Source organism: Acanthaster planci, linkage group LG02 (genome assembly GCF_054643075.1).
Source record: "Acanthaster planci isolate LZ-2023a linkage group LG02, COTS_SCS, whole genome shotgun sequence".
Classification (NCBI taxonomy): domain Eukaryota; kingdom Metazoa; phylum Echinodermata; class Asteroidea; order Valvatida; family Acanthasteridae; genus Acanthaster; species Acanthaster planci.
The window spans coordinates 12564995-12583625 of record NC_141778.1 but is presented as its reverse complement, the minus strand read 5'-3'; the positions used below and the strand labels follow the sequence as shown (position 1 = coordinate 12583625).

Here is an 18631-nt window from a genome sequence, read left to right as displayed (position 1 = left end):
CCATAGCAACTAGAGGACCATCTTTGGTGGGAAAACAGGTTTCTCTTGCCTTTGTGCTTGAAAACCTATAGTTTTGAGGAGAGATAACCCAAAGGTCAAGTTACAAACGTGATCTAGCGTAATGTTGGGTTTAGGCGGTTGAGTCTGCAGCTATATACTTTGCTATCAGCGACAGAGCGTATCCGAAAGTTGGAGAAAATTACATAGAAGTGGACCTTCCTTTCTTGAAAGGGTTGAATTTGAGAGCAGAGGGTCGCCACATTTGCAGTAGAAAAGGTTGTTTCCATAGGTCTTGAGCCATTAAGATGCACCGGTGATCTGCAACATTTTGAGACCACAGTTCAGAACTGTACACCATTTTTTACTCATCTCTCCATATTTCATGTAACCAATAAATTAGCACTTCAGGGGGGCTTGAACCGCCCACAGATCCTCTATACCAACTACTGCAGAGAGCGTTGTTTGTCACTTTCTTTAGAAGGGATTAGGAGGGCAGCCAAATGCTCGATTTTCAAAAAAAGTGTTAGGGCGGGGCAGAAAATACGCCTCAGTGGCACACGATTAATTCTGTTTGAATGTTGCCATGAATTGTTTGAAATGTTGTCAAGCTGTTTGTTAATATTGGCCGTTGGTGACTGCAGATAGTTTGGTCTCAAACTATATATGCGACTCTTCAAACTCATCATCGATTTCCATTTATGACCCAACCAATGCTTTTATATATTTTATGGTTTCACTGATTTGGCATCATGTGAAGTCGTGCTGTTTGGTAATTTATTCTTTTACATACTTAAACCCTGGTGCAGTACCTGTCAGGATATGTTGCAATAAAATTAAGTAATGAGTAAAATGTATGTTTGCTGTAAGGACAGAGAGAGTACATGCAGATGTCTCATTGTCACCACATCTTTTGCAAGTAGTGTCTTTTTCGACTCCAATCCGATGTCTTTATTTTAGACGGCGAAAATACAATCCACTTGAGCAGATCAGGGCTTATACACAACGTACTCCCACGCATCCTTGACTCAGAATAGTCATTGTTCTCTCAGTCAACGTTACAAAGCTAAAGCGGTAAATTTGTAGCGCTCTTCGAGAGAAAATACTCACTTGGGATTTCAAGAAGTACCAATTTGGAATGGATTTAGTTAGTCGAGTGTGCTCCTGTATGGTAGGATTTGTTAGCCAACTAGTTAGCTGCAATTTCTTTAAGGCTAAAATGGTAAGTCGACAAGCATTGCGCACTTGTCCTCTTGCAGAAGAAGGCGTTCGTCTTTGTCACCACCCGCTTTTCCTCCACTTCAGAAAAGTAGTTACTTTTTCTTTATCTTCGTAGTTACTTCACAAACAACTGTCAAATGATACCATAGCTGGTGAAAAGAACCAAAGTGTCAGCCAAAAGCCCTTCTCGCTTCACTTCTTTTGGCCCAGTCATCGGGGTACCATACCAAATCCCTACACACTGACACACTATTAGAAAATGTGTCATCTATGCTGTATATTCCGGACAGATTTATGAATAGAAAACATAATTACAACTGAAATTTTTTAACATTGCCATTATGCTGAAAATTTGACAGTGAACTTGATGTAACCCAACTTGGGTATTAGGCAGATGACCATTGCACGGCTGTATTACCAAACAAGCAGAAAGTCTGTTGCTTCAGAAACGGGAACATTTGGGGTCTTGAAAATTATCCAAGATGAAAAGAAGGATGGGTGCACGATCTATCACACTAGAACTCCTCTCCAGCCGTTCTGCCCGGCCCCAGGCAACAGATCAACATTATATGTGTGCTCTGACGCCGGCTGGTATGTCGTAGCGGCTGATGGTGAAACCATCGATCAACTTGTCGTGCAAACTCCCTCGCCAATTTGTCTCCGGCTCACGACTGCAAACATATCTGCACCCTTCCACAAAAATGAAAATATGTAGCAACCAAACCTATCTCATATTTATCCGTAATTACACGATGGCTTTGAGTAAATGTTGATCACAGTGTACTGTGTCGGTTTTTATTACAAATGTAGGGCGGGAATCTTGAAGACACAGTTTTGCTCATGGATGGGGTTTATAGTGGAGTTTTGCTTATACACTTTTTACACATATCTCCTCTAATATTGTCCATTAAAGGAAATCTAGTTAACGACTGACAGAATCAATATTGTCCAATGCCATGTGTATTCAATAAGTGAAATATAACAAGGACCATCGTAATTCATATTAAGATGTCGTTTACAAAACAGCACAACATCGGCATTAATAGCAACAACGACATACACACGATAACAAAATATAAAACCTACACAAGTAACAGCGACAATTCTCCAGATTGTTATGAAAAGGAATGGTTACAAATGTGCACAATACCCATTTTTGCATGCTGTGGCGAATTTTCAGAAAACCTTCCTAGAGATCCAGATATCACCTACAATCACTCATTGTTACACAAAATTTGTATTAAAGGGCTGACTTTGTAATGGTTCAAGTTAAACAAAGTCGGTCTGTACACAGTGTACGGTGTACTGAATAATAAAAATAATAAACTTGTACACGGCAAGCCTTTACGCGTTTTCGGCAGTATAAGAGCTTGTAATACGTAAGGGTTGATGGGAGCAGTAAGTTCTGTGAATTATTATGCTATTGAATTGCTGCGATGTAGTTATGAATATTTAATGAGAACAGCGACTTCATATCCAGTTGTTGAGTTATTAAAACCTACACGCTACAAATACTGCGCCTTTCGACCAGTCACTTTTATTGTTAATTAAAATAGGTCTCAATTTTATTAACTCTAAACACGTCAAATTTGTTTTCACATGTACTAAAATTATTCGAATATCTGACCAATTTTCTTCATGGGAAGTTACCCTCCAATATTAATCAACAGTCGTATCGGTAGCATAGGATTTAAACTGAACGATTCATGATTCGTGTTAAATTGAGGAAACATTAATAAGGAAACATCGTGAAGAAAACATAAACATGGAAAAATTACTGAGAACTGATGAAAACGCCACAGGATAGGGGCTTTGTTTACAGCGCTTTACCTTGTTGCACGTTTCACTTTATCTGTCAAATATTTTTCAGGTCGGTGGGTATATTCATTTTCCTGAGAGCCATCCCCTCATTTATGATCGCCAATCAAGTCCAATTCATTCTATCTGATACATCGCAGAGGTAGACAAAATTATCGTATTATCATGTATTACAACAAATTGAATGCTGTTAAGAAACTTTTTTTGTAATTTTGTCTGTCTTGACGATATTTAAAGGTAACAATCTCGGACCCATTGTGTACGAGATAACTAGACCATCGTTCTTCCGATGTGCCTGTCATTTCTTTCAAGGTTTAACCAAAATTTACTTTCCCGTATATAATTTACTTCTGCAATTATATCCTCTACTCGTTATGATACCAGTCCTGAATGCAGACTGTTAGTAAACCTTAGTTCGGTTGATATTGAATCATACAAATATAACATATTACACCCAGAAAAATATTCTTTGAATATTTGCCAATTACAAATGATTGTACGTTGATTGTTAGTATAGTCATTCATTTTGATAAATAATGCTCTTATTTATTGACTATGTTGCCATTTTTTGTCACTGATATTCAGTGCTTGTATAAATCAGATAACCTGTTTGTGTAGAGAAACTGTCTTTTTGAAACTTTTCAGTTTAAAACAACATGCTTGTATTTATCGTTATTACAACAGGTAATTTTGTTTTCCAGATAATTATAAATATAATACTAATTACCGAAAATGGGTCACTTGGGAGACTTACCCATAAGAACGTGCACAAACTTTGTTGGCCCATAATTAAATATTCCCTAATCTGATCTGAACCAAACTTTGTGTGTTTTCAATTTAGACCCTAATCTATCATCTCTCAAAATCTGGACGGTAAAATTCGGCCTCCTTCTGGTAGATGGGGCATTAAAGAGACATTGCAATGTCTCCCTAATGACCGATGTCTCCCGAAGGTCGAAAAATTTGCCACAAAATGTCTCCCTAATGACACCATTTGTAAGAATACTATGTAACTACCGTAGTAATAATCAACTACATCTAGGACACACTATATTCGAGCGCGGTAAAAAGCTATTGATTTTTCTCCAACAATGCTGAATTTTCTATCCTAGGTTTTGGAAAAAAATATTTCCCACGAATGTTACTCAAGTGATTTTCCTAGCCTACTCGTGTTTTATTGTACATGTCAATCCACCTAAAATTTAAGTTTCCAAAAGTACCCGTGAATCAAATTCTACATTCATGACCATTAAGTTAAATCAACAGATTTCATCTTTGATTTTTCATTTGCTAACATTAGCTGTTGTTTATCGTGAAATAATAAAATATGCATTTGGAAGCGCATCACCATACATAATATCCATCCCCTTACGTAATTTAGTAATTCAGTTCTACGTTATTAGCAGGAATGTGTTGTTCAAATGACAAAACAAGACATTAACTGTCAGGAAAGACATTTCGATCTGAACGTATCCAACCGAGTTAACTCCCAACATCAGCCAACATAGTACCTACACTTTGCCAAAGACAAAGAATATTTAAATCTTCAACTTATTATCAAACAAAACGTTTATTTCATGTCTTGACCTGCTTAGATATAATATGCAAACATTCCCAAAGTTGCTAAGCAAGTGTAAATGTATATATAGTACATAGGTTAATACACATAATCTTTTTCAAAACAATTTTGGAGCATTTTTATTCAGTTAAAATTATTTCCTTAAATAAGGTGAAATCCGTTTCTTTTTTAGGAAATCTAATCGTGATTTGTAGCATCCAAGTGGTTATTTCAGGGTTTAGGAGGGTTTTTTTAATATAAGCATAGGCCAACTACGATCGATTTTCCAACGCTTGAATCAACGAGTCGATAAGAAGTCGGCTCTCTCTTGATTTTCAGGCCGATCTTCCGACAGGCATCATAATTTCCATTTCGCACCCGTGTACGGATGTGATAATTTCTTGGCTGATTGCTTGAGTTTCTACCTGACTGCTACCTCCAACAACGATGACAAGGCCTGTGTCTTGAGAACGAATCACTTCAATTTACGATGTAACGAGTTTCAATCAGTGCTTGTCCCGGATAGTCCCCGTTTGTTAATGCTACATTTTAGCGTGTTTAATTTCCCTTGTCGGGAGAGGATACTCGGTGACATGTCAGTGGGGCGTCCAACTGAACAGGCTTGAAGCAAAGACTAAACAACACAACTGCCAAAACAAAGAACCGACCCATTGTACCTAGTTGCAACTGCTAACAGGTCGTGTTATGCGGATCATAAACACCCCTCGATTCATCTTGTTTATCGACAGACATTCACACTTCTTCTCACTTTGTTCGTGTGCTAATAAAACAAATCGCAGAATAATAAGAATAATGCATATACGTGGTGGTATGCTGCACAAGTCCCATATTACATGTAAAGATTTTCAGAAATGAGCTGTTGAGCTGTTGCACAACGAGAGTCATTTCCTGTTAAAAATTTTCAATCTGTTCATTTTCCAGTAAATGAGCTATGCCATTGGCCTTAATTGTGACCTAACTGGTAATTCATTAATCATTTTCAAGTTAAAGCTAATGACGACTCTTTTCTTAATGGCCGTCGACTGTCTTATAATGAGGCAACGTCCGTAAAGTATTTTCGTTTGTAACAAAAATAAAAGCACAATTCCTTGAATAATTCAGCCCAGTGAATAATTTAATATATAGCAAGAACAAAAATAAGACTGATTAACTGAAAATGAAAGTAGAATCCAGGCATCCGTGTCAATGTTGATGGTCTAGCTGACGGTATGAAAGACTTGATTCCAGCTGTTTTAATAAACGTGACCAAATTTGCATCCCAAATCCTTAAGGTAGTCAACCTCGCCGTGTCCAATAAAGAGTGTCTGGCTCCATCAGCGGCTTATAAAGCAGGGAAAAATTCGCAGCAAATCAGTCAGTGCCTTCCTCCGTTAACACCCTTCAATTACTCCCTAGTCCAACATGGCAGTTGCAGGAGTATAGGCTGGCCCAGGAACCAATCTTATCTCCTCCATTACTGATCCCAGTACAATATTACCTCCCTGTCATCAACTTAAAAAGTCTAATTCACGATAGGGGGCATACTTAAAAGTCGGATACCTTGTAGGGATCCTCTTTCATAAATGGATGTTGAGGTTGGTTCGTGAGGAACTAGGTAACGAATCTACTTAGACCGCACGTGCGCCTAGGACAGCTCAAGTGGGCGTAACAGGATGACGACTTGAATGAGGTCAAGCTATGCCAACGCTTTATATGTGTTGATTGTGTGAGTGAAATCTCAGTAGTATCGTGATAATTTTTGTTTAGTTGTGTTGAAGGATTAAAATCCCTGACCACATTAAAATTTGTGTTCATACAATTGATTTTTTGATGAAAAAGCGCAGGTCCACACCCGTTGCCTTTGGTGGAGTTTGTTTCTGCAATGCGGTGAATATTTTATTTCCTATACTTCACCCCCGTATCCTACTTCGATTTGAATCAGTGATCCCTTAAAATTCTGCCTGGACAAAGTTAACTGACAGATCGTGCACTTTTTGTTCCACTGGGTTTTATATTCTGGATGCACATTTGATTAATTATTGCAGGTTGTTCGCTTGCATACACCTCTATGCAGTAGCCATAGGCCTATTGTTTTCGAGGCGGTTTATGGTACGAATCAATTTCTTAATACATGTATAAATCAAAGAAAATAAGCCCCCAACAAGCTGTATGCATCCGTATTAAGGAATGCGTGGAAGTACATAATACCACTCCTTAACTGTGGGCAGAATGTTTTTTATGCGCTCGAATATCGCCCTCATGTGACTATTCAAAACATTGGGAGGTTTTCAAACCGAAATGTAGATACTAAGAGGTAAGTTTTATACTGCAAGCACCGTTCATTACTAAAACAATTACCTAGTATCTTTCATTAATAACTGGCCAGCCCTATTGATTGACCGTCTGTTTTGCTAGCTCCATTGATTTTTCCGTGTAAAACATTTTCATTAGTAATGCCATTACGTGCAGAATGCATGCTTTTTTTCAAAGGCAACCTATATATACTTTAAGATTTAAACTTGCTTTGATCGACTGAATGTTAAAGAATAATTTCCTAAGTTTTTCATAGTCATGGTTTTGTAAAAAGACACTTTAATTGTTGGTTGTGATAGCAAGTAATGAAACTCATTTCAATGCTTAATTGTTTTCCTATCTAGGTTATGTCAGGACACAGTGAAAGAGACAGTTCGCACCTTCAACATTCTCAACATGAATTTACATCAGAACCATTTGCTGCAAAACACAGACATTTTTCACAAGTGTAGACGTGACTATATTGCGAAGAATATTTTTGCAGTTAGCAAACATTTAAGTGGAAGTAACCATTGCCATGCACCCATTCTAACAGACAATATCCAGTAAGCCCCGCCAACTGCGCACGTGGACGTTTAGCCAACCTCGTTCCCATAAGAACGATCTTGCCGCGCCATGTTGGTTTCCACCATGCCTTGCGCGATCTAACTAACGCGCACGCAGCCCATGGAAGCGAGGATGGCATTTTAACATGTGCTCTTCTCGAACGCCACTCTACATGTTTCAGCCGCGCGTATCATACGTACGTGCATGCATGTCGAACATATTTTATAAATCACGAATGTGACTGGTCAGAAAACAATTGGGCGGGGCCTAATGGATGGGTCTATTGATTAAATCTTCCTCAATAATGATTTGCCTTCCAGCCATACTTTTGTCCGTCGCAGAGTAAGATTTTCTTGAATGCAATCTTGAAATCCCTGTTGGCAAACGCATAGCACATTGGATTGCATGTGCTGTTGATGTAGCAGAGAAAGTAGCTAAGTTCATACAGGTAGGTGTTGACGCAGTCAGGACAGAAGCCTTTGACAATGACTAGAACACTATACGGAGTCCAACAGACAATGAAGATTCCTAGGATAGCGCTCAGCGTCCTTACAGCCTTAGCTTCTTTCAAACTGTTCAGAGCGGCTGACAGTGTCTTACCTATGGTGTGATCCTTACTGTTTGGACTGGCTTTTGTTGAGGTTCGATGCGAAGCTTGTGTGGTCCGGTCGCTCTCTGAGAACTCGTCTGTTTCTGATGGTAGGGTGACCCTCCGCTCGCCGTCGACGCGACAACCGTTGTTGTAGTGTGTGGAGCACGAGGCACGTCCGCATACGTCATTGTCTTCTTCGGGATGAGGTGGTAATGGCAGGTCCCTAGTCGGAAATGAAACTGTTTGTTCATCTTCTGAGTCTAGCATAACCCCGGAAGAAAACTTTCTGTCATGGTGATTGTTATTGTGTGAGGTTTCTGCTGGTTCAACATGGTGCCTGACGCTCAACCTGCCAATAATTCTGGCCTCGCGCTTCACTAGATGTCTCGTTAAGAGGTATATGCGTATGTACAAGATAAGAATCACGACAAGTGGTAACCAGTAGATCATTATGATGGAACCAGCAGTGAAGAAAGCGTCGTTGGTAAACTGCACCTCACACTGATTGGCTGGTACGGTACGTTTTCCTTCAAAGAACTGCCAGCCAACAATTGGCACCCCAAAAAGCAAAATAGTGGTGATCCAACTGGCTATAATTAAGAACAAGACACGCGCACGGGTCATGTCACTTCGATAGGTCATTGGATGAGACAGACACCGATAACGATCAACACTTATTAGAAGGATACCGAGTACAGAAGCACCACAACAAAGATAGTCTACGAACAGCCATATGTCGCATATCACTGGTCCCAATGGCCAGTGGTCAATCAGGAGATACATTGTGTACAAAGGCATGGAGAACGCGCCAATAATGACATCAGCTGACGCCATGCTGATAATGAAGTAGTTGCTGAGGCAGCGAAGTCTTCTCTCACGACAGAACGCGACAATCACCAATGCATTGCCACATATGGTTATTAGACTAGCTATTGCGGACAGTATGGCCATGCAGATTATCTTGATTATTTCCAGGTTGGACAATCCCTCGTCCGGCTCATCAGTGCAGTTAACTCCGGTACAATTCATCGGTGCATCCATAGTTTCCACCGTTACCGTAAGCTCCATGTTAAATTGTCGATGTCAGATTTCGAAATAACGTCTGGCTCCCAACTGGTTCCTCTTGAAGGCTTCGTGTATGACTCCACCCAGGAGGTTGCCCAGGTTTCTAGTGAGTCAGCAATGTCCTCAGCTTCTTACATTCCTGCAGATAGATAATAAAAATCAGGAAATTGGAACTAGTTTTGTTTGCAGTTAGGTTAGTTGTTCTGATGTATTTGTGACGCCTTATTTTCAAAATGTTGGTTCGGAGCAACATTATGTAAGATCTTGATTCTCACGTGAAATTAGGTTTCGGCACTTTTTCTCTCCAATCAAGAGCAACAAGTGTCTTTGGCAACTTTATTTTCCAATGTTTTTCGTGCTAAAAACGAAGAATGTATTACCAGGAAAATGTGAGTTTTCCCCCTTCAAGGGTGTCAAAATATCCTGTGATATCTATTTGACAGGAAGACAGGCCCAGAATAAAAACTTGATCCAATTCTAAAGGTGGGTTATTGCTGTAGGACCCGCATCCCTGTAGACTTCCACAGGAAAATCGGGATGACTGTTACATCACGTTCACCAGTCACCACCACAAAATGTATTATTAAACTGTTTGTGAGTGAGTGATGTGCCGTGAACATCTCCAGCGTTTGGTGTGAGACTAGATTATTGCAAGCACGTCTACTGGCCATGCCTTGATTAGATTCTTCATATCTTACGATGGGCCTTGTGTTAGTCGACCTTGATGCCTTAATAGAAACCAGCAAGCGCTGCATGCACAGATACAACATCAACCCTGCCTGCATTCATCATGGACGCCAAAATAACATGACCAGATCTACAGGGTGTTCATATAAAAAGTATACCGAGATAAAAATTACTGTAATAACAGAACTACTTTGTATATGGGAAAGAGAAATATATCTCTTGAAAGGACAGAATGCCCTCTTTGCAATGATATACAGCTTGTGATGTTATTGACACAGATGAGTGAACAAACTAGAACTGAAATTGGCACTGTGACAAGTTTGCATATGTGATTAACAAGGCTAGACCATGCTAGTGTGCAGAATACCAAATGCGTTTGCCTTAAGAACTGTGAGAAGGTGCATATTGATTACAAAAGTCAGCATGTGGGGTGAAGGTGATTTCTTTTTATGGCGTTACCTGCAGAACCAAATTTTCACTACACCCTCAGCTAATGTTCAGGAGTTGACATGCAAGAATAGTGAAAGAAGTCAATTATCTCCGTCAAGACCTTGAAATGATCAGACGAGCAGTAAGGGACATGTTACGAAGATGTCAGATGTGCATTGAGAGGAATGGTGGCCATGTGGAGGACTTAGCACATTAAACTGATGAGGTAAGTAGCGAAAACAAAGCAGATAAGATTGATTTAGGTACATTCCTTGTTTTCAAGAATGCGTTCTTAATGCAAAGGCATTTGGTATTCTGCACACTTGCATGGTCTAGCCTTGTTAATCACATATTCAAACTTGTCACTGTGCCGATTTCAGTACCCTTAACACCGGTCTAGTTTGTTCACTCATCTGTGTCAATAACATCACAAGCTGTATACCATTGCAAAGAGGGTATTCTGCCCTTTCTAGAGATATATTTCTCTTTCCCATATATAAAGTAGTTTTGCTATTACAGTAATTTTATCTCGGTATACTTTTCATATAGACACCTTGTAGAGTCACTGGAAAGTTCTAGTAGACTAACTACATGAAATACATAATTCCATGTATATGTAGCTTAAAGATTTCTTGCTGGTTGAAGCGCTATGTTTCAGGTATATATTCTTTCACTGTCAAGTCTTTAACATATTGAAATGGAACAATCTGCTCTTTTTAGGAGATTATAACATTCAAGGGAGTTTTATCCGTGGGCGTTACCACAACAAGCAAAGATGTCGAGGAAATTGTATTTGGAAGTTAGACACTCATCATCGCGGGTGAAAGCTCTTGGGAGTTGGTTCAATTTGAGTTCAGGGGACAGTAGGGAATTGAAACCGATTTTCATTCGTTGACGCATTGAGAAATCCAACTGTCCAGCAGAAATTCCTTAGTTGGATGTCTTATTAATTGATGAAATGCACATCTGTTTGCGCAATTTATGTACCATTTATGTCTCGTTGGTTGTAATAATTGTTATTTCGTATATTCATTATTTTCTATATACTTCACAACTGGGTACGTCGCTCTGAGGAATATAACTTAACCAACACTGCTGGGTAAATGTACAGTTTGAGTCAAAAACTGAACGGGTCTGAGATGTGCAATATTTATTTGCCCGGTGCATTACTTGATATTTTCATCCTCTGAGGTAACGGGTGTGGAAGATTACCAGGGGCTTTCTCGCCAGACTGGTTGACTAATGTCACGCTCTTCCACAGTGCGAATGCCGTGTGCATATCCACAATGTCCAGTGAAATTGGTTGTTTAAGGCAATGTCATAATTGTGCTATTAAATAAGTTGTAGCCGCGCAGTCATGGTTATGCTCCATGTAAGATAATACTTTAACCTTCTGCCCGTAATGACTTTTTCATGTTAACGAACACAGCGAATGGATATCACAGTGAAGACATTGATAAATTACACATGAAGAGTTTCCAGAATGTCCCTTAATGTTTTAATTTGAATTTGTATATTGCTCCCGAGTGTGTCTTTATAGAGAACTTAATTGCATTCCTTTTTTGACCGAGAATTCGTAATTGAGGACAGTAAATAGCTTTTCGAGTTAAAACGTGTTATACATATTCTTGTTACAAAGTTAGACATGAGAGAAAATTATTGGTTTGATTTTTTACGCCCAGTGTTTTTTTAATGGTATAATGAGTTATTTAAGTAACCTTTTCTTGAATTTTTCCACTTCCCATGTCAATACATGAACTATATGTATTGAATACATAAATGAAATGATGTCCGTTTTGGGTGAATTTGGACATGAATTGAACATTAAGCACGACCCACATTTCCTTGTCTCTTTTTGCTAGAGGTTATACAAGCCCATTTCCAAGAGGCATTTGCAAGCAAGGTGTGAATCGTACAGTTTTATTCATGTGTCTAGGGGAGCTACTTTGGCGTAACTGATTGATCATGTGACCTCTTGGGTGAAGATTCAATTCCGTCGTTTGCCTCCGGAAGACACTACAACTATAATTAAAGGCGGCACATTCCCTGTTTCCATGGTTCACGTTTTGGTTTGTTTTTCTGTTTGTTTCTGTTTTAGTAAATATTCGAAACTGTACGTTGCACGAATTGGTTTGCACGGTATAATTAGATTGAAAGACAATTTCATTTCGGAACGCTAGATTTATTATTTCATTAATGTTGTTTGAATTCATATTATTATGAAAGTCAGTGCACTGGAATAATGAACAAGGCTTTTACTTGACAACTGCAAGAAAGCATTTTCTTCTCGTGTAGCTTAAGGGTTAGGTCAAAGAAACACGCACGATAGTAATTTGGAAACGGCGAGTCAGAAAGGCGATTATTTTAGTATACGTCTGTTAAACTTACAGATATATTTCACAGAGAAACTTGCAGCATCATCCGTAGACAAGCACCTTTGAACAATCGTCCTAATGGTTTAAAAGTACTCTCTTGAAATATTGTTCGAAATTAGGTACAACCTGAAGTCTTACACTCTAATTAACCTAGGTTGTTTAACAGTTTAAACAGCGCTTGGTCTTTTAAACTTATCACACAACTTGTTAAAATATTAATGACCAGTTGCTCTAGTCTTTTTTGCCCTTTTAAAGGTTCAACATTTCAAACTTCCGATGTATCTTTTCGTCATTAAGTTTTGAATTTTATTTTCACATTTTTGTATGCAGATAACATTTTTGAGGATGGTACACCAAGACAATAGGCCTACAATACAGTAACGTGTAAGGCTGAGAGGAAAATGGTGCTTAGTATATACGCTAGGATTTGGCTCGTTTTGTTGACAAGAGGGTTCTTCAGAATGATATGGTGGAATATTCTCTATTTTGTTTGCGTGACCACGTTCAGAGCAGAAGGTCATGGTTTGTACTTTTTGGGGTGGAGTTGAGTACAACAAGGGGTTGCCTAGGCGGTCTATGCCTTGTGGTCCTCATGTGAGGGATTCAATATTCACAAATCGCCCAGATTTTCGCCATGGTCTAATCTAATTTTAGTGAATATGTTCAAGGAACATTTAAACATTAGACAGAGAAAGACTCTAAATGTTCATGCGAATTATGCCTCCATGACATGGGTAAATTTGAATGGCACAGCTAGCTAGACTACTTCAGCTTATTGGTCGTGTCCACTATACCTATCTCTAAACTAGTGCCTGTCATATCAAAACTAGAAAAACCAGTGTTTCATGTTGAGTAGGCCTATCGTGCATTTTTTTTTCTTGTACGTGTAGGCCTACTTCTAAAGCTTTTGACCCATACGGGGCTTCACCACTAAGCGTAAAAGCCTACACACCTCACTCGAGTATATTTACAATCTGCGCCCTGATATAGGTCACGCTAGCATTTCGAGTGCTAACAATTTTTTTCCTTCTGTGTGTGACCTAAGGAATGGTGTTATTTTCTTATTGACCCTTGGGGACTCGAGTGGTTGAAGCATTTTCTCAGGACACGGTGCATCTTGAAACTGCTCTTGAACAAGGGCCTTTCTCATTTTAGACCTACATGTGTAAGCATACAACTTGATACAATGCGGGTAGGCAGGCGTATCGTAACTATAACGCCGACACATTTCCCTCCTTGTATAATACTGGAGACGATTCAATATATTTTCAAGTGATGCATGTCTTCTTTAAAATAACAGAACTCAAAACACTTAAATATTCATTGGTGTTGATGATTGCATCAAATTTGTCTTAATGAGGTATATTTACTCAGTCCGTCCGTGATCAGATCAAATTGAAATAAGGCGTAAGCAGCTGCCTCCCATCTGTGTTTCGGTTGAAATCTGAGCCTCGTCATACCCTCCACGCGTCCGTCTTGTGCTGCATCCAATGTACAGGACTGCACTTACCGAGCGACTCTTCAAACACACGGGGCGCAGCACGCACGCTATGAAACAGACCCCTGGAGACACATACTCTATTGACAGTAAACTGACCACGTCCAGCTCACGCAAAAAGACCTGAAAGTTCTGAAGTACACTGCGCTTAGCTGTTCTAGATAACTTCCCGTTGGAAATGCTCATTATGTACCTTAAAATTTGTGTAATTAATGTTAAAAACACAAGGATTTAGCTAATTGGTTTCTTTTGAATGAAGTAACATAAATCAGAGAGTGGGAGATTTCCACTCATGAAAATCATGAAAGTTGAAAATGTAAAAGCTGTGTAAACGAGCTCTGATTTTTCTGGTGATTTAAAATGTGTGTGGTATTTTCATATTTTTGGCTCACGTGTAAGCAATTGTACACGTATAACTATTTTGTTATTTAAAGCCATCGTTAGGGTGTGGTTCAGAGTTCTAACGTTTTGAGATAATTAACGACGTTATAGTTTCGTTACGCATTTAAACATTGATAACTTAGTAGTAAATGCCAAACAAAATCCCATCGCATTTAATAGATTGAAGAGAGCCGTAAAGTACACCAAAAAAGGTAGCAGAATATAGTCAACTGCAAAGATTCCGGAACAAATTTAAATAATAGTGTTTGACGAAGGCTGTATCTTTACACACGATTCCCTATTTACGTCCATGACCTATATAGCATCAACGTCTTTCTGGCTCACTTTTCCTATAATGTGCGCTTGCTTGCAATACATGTAAGCGACCCATAGCAACACGTTGCTCGATGTTACTGCATAGAGACAGGATTCCCCATAGTCACTTAGATATCCACAGGGAGCACACCTCCTGGCAGTCATCACCCTCCAGCATAATGGATCCAACATGCTCTTAGGTTGGACGGCATTTCGATTCGATTTTGTGCATGTATAGGGAGAATGATGGTCATCGTGGTCAGGGTATTTGATAATGATGATTCAGCCAGCGTAGTAAGTTATTACTCACTTAATCGGTAGAACATACCCAATCCCATGAATAATCGCTTACTTTTTATTTTTTTTATTTTGTTGATTTTTTTTGTATTTCATGATAAGATGAGAAGCTTAGAGCATACCCAAGCAGCAGTTTTGTCTGCAGTTCAAGAAATGACGCCTGTTTTATGTGTCGGCCTACAGGCTTGCGAGAATTATTCCTTCCCTATGTAGGATAATTTTTATTGGGGTTGATAACTGCATCAGTCACTACGTTGTATTCAGTCCATGAAAAATGGAGTAAAAGAAAGCTATCGGGACTATTGTGTGAGTAATGACTTATTGTTTAGCACTGATATAGCAAGGTTTTCGTAAACAATCAAAATAACGCCATTAAATTCCATTCATGATTCTTCGCTCTATGAATCAAATATCTCTAATCCTCAAACATTTTACTGTGAACGTCTTTTCCAAATTGACGAATAGGCGCTATAGAAATGCAGTTTTCTTTAGTTCTTACATAACTGGTAGAAAAAACGGCAATGTTTACAAGAACGTGTCTTAGCTGTTTGGTGTTGCACAATGCACACAAACACCGGTATCCATCTTTAGCCTTGGCTTTTTGGACTTAAAATCCATCAAATTGAGTAGTAATGTTTGAAGGAGTAAGAGTTTCAACCAACATATTCTTTTTACACTTTCTTATATCTATACACCTGTATGCGAATTACTGCTAATCCAAACAATCCAGACATTTTGCTGCGGGGGACCCATCTCGTTAATTCAACCCGCAATGCCCCGCTCAGACTCCATTAATCTAACCAATATTTACCTAAGCACACCTACACGGATGCAATATACACATCCGTATATCGGCCCAGGAAGGTCTCACCTTAAGTCTCTTGGCTTCTTAAGTTCTTTCTTCGTACCTGGCATCCTGTTGGTATGTTAGCCTACGGAGAAACTTGCTTCTTGAGAGAGATGTCTCTACCAAGCCACTCGCCACAGATGCTCTATCACAAGAGTGGTCTTTAGTCGACTGTAAAATTGGCACAAACCTCTCACATCATTATCACAACTGTGAAGTACTGTCTGATCAACACACCTTTGGCGATATAAGGCATCTAATGAATCACTCGTATCTATTAGTGAGTCTTTGAAATCAACCGCGATGCTGTGTACACGGCGTAGTTCCTGCTCCCTGGTATTCCTGTACTAATTTACAAAGGTTATCATTTTCGTACATCAACATTATGCACTAGGGTTAATTAAACTCTGTTCGATTGCATTACGTCACCGTGGTTGTATCTCCATGCTTGCTGGTATTATTCCGTGGCTGCGGAGAATACTACGGGGCCATCGATTGCTAAGGTGGATTGGACGTGTACTGGATGTGTTAGGAAGTGAATGGCGTTGGTACCAGGTTCGGTTAGGCTACCAGTGTCGAAATCCATCGGAATGCACAAGAACCATTACGCCAGAGGTACTGCCTGGACGCCAAAAATGGGTGTGAGCAAATTAAAGTTGAACTGTTGGACGAGTGCCATGGATGGAGCCTGCAAAGCGTGACTACATCATCCGTGCGTGCTCCGGGATGTTGTGAGCCGTGCGTGCTGAAGTAGGAAGGAGGTAGCCTTATCCACGTACCAACTCTCACGTACGGTGATCACACAACGCATGCTCCCTAGCAACACGGTGCCATCCACTGAACATTGTCACGGTCCGTCTGAATGAACAACTTGCCTCGTCGCCTCGTCATCTGCTGCTTATGAAACAAACAGTCTTTCCTTGGTCAATAAAACCTTGGTAAAGCGTATAAAATTCCGACGAGATTATGCTTGTGCATAGGTTCATTCGTGGTGTTAGATGGGTTGCCCCTTTCCACAAATTTGTTCCACAAACCTTAACCCTTACACGTCCTCTTGCAAAGCTGATTGATTATGATCTATGAGGATAGGTTTATCATTTATAGTTTCTTCGCTCAGTAGTCTTTTTGAATAACACACTGTGGCGAAGCTCACACGGAAGAGAAATGAATTACATTTAAGATTCAATCGGCACTGAAAATGTGCTACACGAATGCGTTTGCCCTACATCATTAGTATGAAATCCATTGTATCACCCGTGCTAATCATATGAGGGATTGGCACAAGACTTGTCCGCGAGGTTGTCGTTAGTTCTTGACTTTCCAAGTGTTACCTCAGCAAAATTTTAATTGGCCGAATGCCCCTCGACTATTACCCAGTCAAATCATTTGAAGCTCCGATCCCCTGTTTTGTACGTTACTTCGTGGTTTACTTCGAGTTAGTATTGATTACATCCACCCGTTCTTTTTCATGCACTGCCTCAGTACTTCATTGCTGACCTTTTATGCAGTCGTTTGTCCACAGTATGTTTTTAATTAATTTCAAAGGCTCAATAATTCTATATCTGTATACTCATTTGTTTGTGTGAGATGTTCTTTGGATTTCCAAGACAACTTTCTTGCAATTGCAACGGACTTTTTTAGCCTTAACGTCTCAGCCTTGCTGTTTTGTTTTATAACTCAGTTACTTTCCAAATCAATATTTGTGCTGCACACCTGCACTGACATTCATCCAGATTCAATTTGAATCCAGGAGATCGAATTATAATCTCGACTGAATAATCTTATCACGAAAACCTTGACTAGTTGGGCTTACATGCAGACGGCGGGCGTAATGTACGGAGGCCTTGTCACATTGTCGTTCAATTAGGCGACTTAGGGGTCCCAGATAATACCTACTTTTTTAGGGGATAGGTCTTACTAGTGCATTTATTATCCAAAACCCAATATCCTCAATTTCCTTGGAAAACGGCATACCGGGAGGCAAAATATTTCGGAAGAAATGTCAGCAATGCTATTTTATATAGCCTGTATGTTTCTACATTGTAATATCAGCAAAATCGAATTTACCCTTCACCCAAATCTTGCTCCTTGATTACAAAATAGCATGACAGAAGTTTTTGCAAGCTGTTTTTGTCTACTGGAGAGCTGATTTGACCGGTGAACATTCTGCAGGAGGGAATATATAGCGCACGTGAAGGTGAAACTCACGACATTTTTTCTGGTGATTTGGTTGTCTGTTATGATAAAATGTTTCCATTAAGGTCTTACCTATCACAACCACACTCTGCCTGGCTGCCCCTGCCACCGTGTACCGTTCAGCAGTGCCACCAGCCACATCTTTACATGAGATGGATGGTGGGATATTATCAGGAACAATCTCAGAACCCGGCAGGTTAGTGGTCCGTTAGAAAACGACCTTTTCTGCCCGAATTGTGCTAAACTATATAGTTGTTATATCCTTGCATTCCACAATGTGATGATTATCAGTGTCATTGGAGTTCCCAATGCGTAGACATAAAAACGTTCCAATCAACATGGAACTCTAGAACAAGTCGCTTTAGTTTTACAGCCCTTCGGGGTTTATTGCTTGAAAACTCTATCGTTCATCAAATTACGACTGTGCTAACGTCATAGAATTGCCCTGTTCGACCTCTTGCTTATCGGCCGTGGATATTCCCTGCATCCTGCGTTT

The 18631-nt window shown here is 39.6% G+C and overlaps 1 protein-coding gene across 2 annotated transcripts; it reads right to left on the bottom strand.

Moving 5' to 3' along the window:
• Window positions 1-1975: 1975 nt before the first annotated feature.
• LOC110980474 (muscarinic acetylcholine receptor M2-like) lies at window positions 1976-17851 on the bottom strand. 2 transcript variants are annotated; one of them, XM_022237173.2, is made up of 2 exons: window positions 15964-17851; window positions 1976-9249 (listed from the first exon to the last, which is right to left on the bottom strand). In XM_022237173.2, the coding sequence occupies exon 2, from the start codon at window positions 9111-9113 to the stop codon at window positions 7752-7754; it is 1362 nt and encodes a 453-aa protein (XP_022092865.1). In that variant the 5' UTR covers window positions 9114-9249; window positions 15964-17851; the 3' UTR covers window positions 1976-7751. The 2 variants fall into 2 exon arrangements, with proteins under 2 accessions (XP_022092865.1, XP_022092866.1); XM_022237174.2 differs by having other exon boundaries at window positions 16001-17851.
• Window positions 17852-18631: the final 780 nt, after the last annotated feature.